Here is a 6,103-nt window from a genome sequence, read left to right as displayed (position 1 = left end):
TTACTTTTTATTATTCTTCATATATTTATTCAAGCTTTTTCTGATCATTCAAATAGTCATATAATGTTATGATCACTTCCTGGTGATCTAAAAACCAGGGTGCGGGTTAAACACACCTTCCTGGAGTCTCCAGTCTTCGCTGGCTTAGCTGTGTTGGATTACAACTAATGCCAAATGTGTCTAATGGCAGTGACACACATTATTGAATGGTCATGAACTTTTTTCAGAACAACAGCCCACAAAATTTCTTTTTCCAAGTGGAAAGAAAGTAATTTCATCCTGAATCACTGAAAAATGACCTCTCGCAGTTTGACAATATACAACATTTAACATTCTGGAAAGTCTTTATTTAAAGTTACTATCAGTGTCTCAAATGTAGGCATGAAACTGCATGCATAAACGTATCCAGTAAAACAACATCAGTTTCATTATGTCGGGATATAGAATCTCTTCATCTCTTTACAAATATTTTCATCTTGTTGAAAAAAGTACTGACACTGGTTAGTAGTTAATAAGATTCAAACAAACAGGCAAATGCTAAAAAACAATGGTAACACTACACACTACTCAGGGTCAAACTGTTTGTGTATTTCAAATTTCCAATCTGCATATCAATTATTTCACCCAGCTGCCACACAGAAAGCAGTAAACAAGTTGTCCGTTTCAGTCGAGATAAACATTAATAAATAGGATAGCAAGTATTTCAATGAAAATACAGTAGTCACAGAGTAAAAACACCAACAGAAATGAATGAGTGCAATGAGAACATAATGTAAAAAAACCAAACCCTTGTATAATTTCAATGGCGGTACCTACTTAACGGCACCATCATGCAAAGAGTCTTCATGCTGAGAAGAGGAGGGTCAATCTGATGAAAACGTCTTAGTCATATTTCACTCCAAAATCAAAAGGGGAAAAAGTGTTTTGCAGAAAGAAAATGAAGCCCATTTAGGGCAGCTATGAGTTTTAGGCATGGTGATAATATTTCACCTGAACACTAAGCAGTACAGTACAAAAAAGAAGGTAACACTATAGAGAGCCTAAAACAGGCTTCATTTACTTTAAACAATAGTAAACATGACCTGGGCGTGTTTTGGACAGGTTCTTTGCGAGATCCACTGAGTCCTCAACCGTCCCGATGAAGCAAATCAGCTACTCAAGTCAAGGACCAGGTGTTCATATATACGTGTCTGCCCCTTAAAACTAGAGCCAAGAAGGAACTCCCTGTTGTCAATAAACACCAGAGAAAAAGCCCTGGGTGCCTGAATGTTCAGTTCCTGGAAGTGAATGAACTGTCTTTTCTTTGCGTCCCAGCGATAGACCCGAGTAAAGGCGTAGTCGCTGCCTAGGATGGCGTACTGCCAGCTGGCTATCGAGAACGGCTGGAAGACCATGGAGCCACGAGAGGCCATGGTCTGGATCTCAGTGAACATGTTGCCATCCCATTTCATCACCTTGGAGTCACCGATGAAGCGGGTCAGGCATATGTAGAGCTCGCTCTTCACGGTGAAGTGTTTGACCGCGTACACGTCCTCCATCTCTGGAATATCCGTGCGCCGTTCAAACTGCTTGGTGCTCTTGTTCCACTGGTAGATGACCGGCCTCTGAGAGCTGCTGGACAAGATCAGATGAGGCTTCCCAGAAATCTCCAGATACTCCACATCAGTGTCACGGTGCCAGGGGTGCAAAGACTGATGGGAGTAGAAGCCGTTGCCGTTCCACTTATAAATAGTTGTCGAGCCGGCCTTGGAGCTGTCGGCTATGATGAAGAAAGACTCTTCGTCGACGTGGAAGATTTCCACATCATTTGGCTTTCGGACTTTCAGAATGTCGATGTCTTGGATTTTGATAAATTTGTTTGCGGAGACATCTCGCTTGAAGATGTGTGAGCCTCCAAACAGTTGGGCTACTATAATGAAGAGCTGACCGTCGATGACTAGAGGTTTGCAGATGACGGTGGAGGTGCCTACGGAGGAAAGATTCGAGGAAAGCTGTGTGAAACCAGCAAAACCATGGGGTACCAGTATATTTTATTATGCTGTAAAGAAATTAGGGCTGCCCCCAAATAGTCGACAAGAAGAGGCTTAGTCGAACAAAATTTTGTTAGTCACGTTGTTGAAGAAAAAAAAGTGTTCATGACAGTACATCTGTCAGGACATAAATGTTCATTTCAATCGCTGACCTCAAACGTGGCTTATCATCTAAAATTTGTAAAACTCTCTAACATTAACATTAACCAAGAAAACGGTGTGATGCTGAAGTGTTTTTAGTCATTTTTGCTCTGACAGATCAAATGTGTCTAATAGCTTACACTCATATGCCTCAAAAAAAAGGAAAAAAGAACCAAAACTGTGTTTTAAATGGAAAAGAAATATTTTCAGATTAACTGTGGAGATGTTGACTGCGGAGATAGCTGTGATTTAGTTGACTAATTAGTGAATCAGACAAATCCAGGCCAGCCCTCAAAAATGATTTCCTGAACAACAGTTTAATGAAACCAAAGCAACTAAAAGAGCTAAAAAACATGCACACAACATTTCCACTGCTGTTTGCTTACTTGTGATATTATCAAAGTTCCTGAACTCCATTTGTACGTGATCCCATTCCATGAAACTACACCTGCCGATGAAAGGCTGGGCGAAGACAACAAACTGGTCTCCGCCAAACCCAAAGGCCTCGACGGAAATGGACTGAAAGTCAAGAGACTTCAGCAATGAAAAATCTGTAAATCAAACAGACAAATGTTAAGCCTTCTTTCCATTTAAAGTCAAGGGAGCGCAATCGGTCCGTAATTACCAACCTGTTGTTATGCAATCAAATGACTGTGCCACAAGGTCATTGATCTTCTTGCCCTGGTAAGCTTCAGGGCCATTGCAGAAGATCTGATCTACAGTTGCATTTGTGTGAAACATCCAGTCGACTAACCACTTTAACTTACAGTCACAGCTGAAAAGATTCCCTCTCAGATCCCTGGACAAACGCAAAGAGTTCATGTCTAGACAGTGTCATCAAGAGCTTAGTTATTGAAATGGTGTCGCACTGCTAAACCGTCGTACACTTGCATACATACACTTTAGTCAAAGCTTCCATCCCTTTGAAAAGATCTTTCGGTAGTGTCTCCAAATTATTGTACGCCAAACTTCTGCAATGACATTCGTAAAGAACCAAACGCTTTCATCAGTAACGAGAAATGACCAATTCTTACACCGTGCAAAGATCTCATGAAGAATGCAAACTGGATTTCAATTTATTAGTAAAATAACATGAATAAAATCTTCCTGTTATGACTGCAATGTTTCACTTGCAAACAACAGATGACGTGGATGAACTGATCGACAAAATACTCACAAATGTATTAAGGACTTGAGTCCTCTGAAGGCAAACGGCGATATGGACTTGATTTGGTTATTTTCAATGAAACTGGAAGAAAAACAAGCAGCAAAGTCAACTCGATGCACAATGCAAAAGACTGCGGTCGTCACACATCAGAGACACTTACAGATACTCCAGGTGAGGAAGACCGAGGAACGCATCTTCATTTATGGAATCAAAGTTGTTTGCTGTGAAAAGTCTAGGAGATATAATACAGGGTGAACACAGATGAGAGGTATGTCTTTATAGGTTTGTGAATCACGTTGATCTGAAAGTAAGAGGTCACACACAGAAGCGTTCTACTTCATTTCAGGAGGTGTCACCACATTCAGACGGCTGTGCTTCAAACACACGCTTTATTGGCCGTCTTAGGATAATGTACAGCATTCTTAGCTAACTGGGACGCCAATGTCATTTTAACAGAGGGGAGTGAACATAAATACTATTATTCCATTATATACTTTACAGAATATATTTTCAATGATCTATTCCAAGAACTAGCTGTTCTCTTATTAATAAGTTTAGCGAGACCCAGAAAGTCTTAGTGAAGGTTTAGCGATTTAAACAACATTGTGTGGGGAATATATTTTGAAACAATGCTAATAATTAAAATTGGCCTAACCACCATAACCACATAACCACAGCTTGAGACAAAACACCACAGTATGTGGTAAAACAGTTTAAATGTGGATGAAAAAAGAGATTTTGGACAACAACAACATCAACAACTCTAAAATGTTAGATAATGCTTGAATGAGAATGTCTGACTATTATTGCTTTTAATAAAAAATGATTTAAAAAGGTTTGACTACATTTGATTGCACAGTAAAAAACAAAATCTGGATGATTCTTGTAAGGTAACAACTGCCCTTTCACTTTCATACTATATAATAATTTACAAGGGATTATGTTTTGTATCCCATTTTATATATATATAGACGCTTCGTGTGATCATGGGATGATATCTGCGCGCTCTCGCTCTTTGTGTGTGTGTGTGTGTGTGTGTGTGTGTGTGTGTGTGTGTGTGTGTGTGTGTGTGTGTGTCATTTAGATGTAGGGATGTTGATGAGTCTTACAGAAGATGGAGGGCTGGCGTGTGAATGAAACTCTCTTTAGGGATTTCATTAAAGCCGGACTTGACGAATGATCTGTAAAAACAAACGAACACATTTATCAAAACGAATAAGCCAGGCAGCCTGCACACAAGCATGTCGTGGTCGCTCGTCTTACAGTGAGATGACATCCGGCGGGAAGCTCCTCGGTATCGATCCGGTGCTGGCGCACAAGGCGTTATCTTTGCTGCACGTGCATGACGCGGGGCAGCGCGCGTGTCTCCTGCGGCTGCCGTGAAGAACCAGCGTCAGCGAGCACAAGAAGAAGAGCAGCGCGGTCCTCCTGAGACCCATCTTCACCGAACCCGAGCCTTCACCGACGCGGTGCGAGCAACGAGCTCATAACGGAGAGGAATCCACCGAATGACAAGGTGTTGCTGATGTCGTTGTTTGTCTAAAACTGTGTTAACCGCACAAGCAGGTAGAATCCACAAAAACACGCTCCGCGCAGAGAAAGGCGATCAGCATCACAGTCGGGGAATGGGCGGGGCTTAGCCCATCCACTTGTTTCAAACTGGTCAGACACGGCGGATTTCCATTTATTTTTATTTACTCGCCGTGTACCTTAAATTGTATCGTCTAGTGAAATTTGCCCGTGACATCAAGCTATTTCTCATGGCTACGTGTGAAGCAGCGCGCGTCCAGAGTCACGTGGGTCGTGTTACTTTCCTCAGCGCTGAGCAGAACGAACCACTAACCTTCGTTTGATTACCGACGAGAGCTTTTTAATCAATAATTAAATATATGATTGCGACGCAGATCTCCAGGGGAAGGAACAAGCACATCAAATGGCCATTTTGAACGTTTTAAGTTTTAATTTATACTTGCAAATGAAAGATCTGGATGTGAATCGGTGGAGGAGCTGCTTCTTGAGCCTCAGCGCCACCTGGAGAGAAATCCTCTGACAGGAACACGTCTACTCATAACACTTAGATGTGGTACAAAGATTTCTTTCTTTTCTATTTCGAATGAACTTGGGGTGACACTTTCTATGAAACGTATTTTTACATTATGAGGGGTTTCTTAAGGCTTTATAATGCATGTATAATGAATGTATAATCTCTTGGATGGTTTTAATGTGTTATAATATTTACTTATTTGTGATTATAGTATGATCATTTATCCACTTAAGTTAATGGATTATATTTCTCATATCTTGCCATTTTACTTATGTTACTTTACCTGAAGTGGTCAAATACCACTTATAAGTAATAATAATAACTATACTATTATAAAAAATGTCCCCCCTTAAACAGCAATAAGATCAGATATCACATCAGATGAATGTGTGACACATTTGCTTTGATTTTTAATTTTAATGTTTTATATATAATATCAGTTTTATCATTTTTATGGTACCCTTTAGACAGCTGTTGATAAGTAACTCTTAACTACATGTCAGCTAGCCTTCATCAGAGTATTAGCAGTGTGTCGCTAAATACATGCTAACACTTTGTTTTGATGGTTTCTCAACAGACATACTGAGTATAGGATACCTTAGAAATATGTGAATGTTCTACCTACCCTACCTAAATCTACTAATACTCTTAGGTTAATATAATAAACATTCAATTTTTTTTCAGTTGGAAGTTAGCTAGCTGACAATAGCCTCAATATTA

The 6,103-nt window shown here is 40.1% G+C and overlaps 1 protein-coding gene across 1 annotated transcript; it reads right to left on the bottom strand.

The window, feature by feature from the left end:
* Positions 1-44: 44 nt before the first annotated feature.
* Positions 45-6,103, bottom strand: lgi1a (leucine-rich, glioma inactivated 1a). Its single transcript, XM_043255184.1, has 8 exons — positions 4,603-6,103; positions 4,449-4,520; positions 3,500-3,571; positions 3,349-3,420; positions 3,071-3,142; positions 2,801-2,970; positions 2,558-2,722; positions 45-1,966 (listed from the first exon to the last, which is right to left on the bottom strand). The coding sequence occupies exons 1-8, from the start codon at positions 4,776-4,778 to the stop codon at positions 1,149-1,151; spliced, it is 1,617 nt and encodes a 538-aa protein (XP_043111119.1). The 5' UTR covers positions 4,779-6,103; the 3' UTR covers positions 45-1,148.

The sequence above is a fragment of the Puntigrus tetrazona genome, chromosome 13, assembly GCF_018831695.1.
Source record: "Puntigrus tetrazona isolate hp1 chromosome 13, ASM1883169v1, whole genome shotgun sequence".
In the NCBI taxonomy this organism is placed as follows: Eukaryota; Metazoa; Chordata; class Actinopteri; order Cypriniformes; family Cyprinidae; genus Puntigrus; species Puntigrus tetrazona.
Note: the sequence above shows the minus strand (reverse complement) of the source record. Positions and strands in the feature narration are given on the sequence as shown.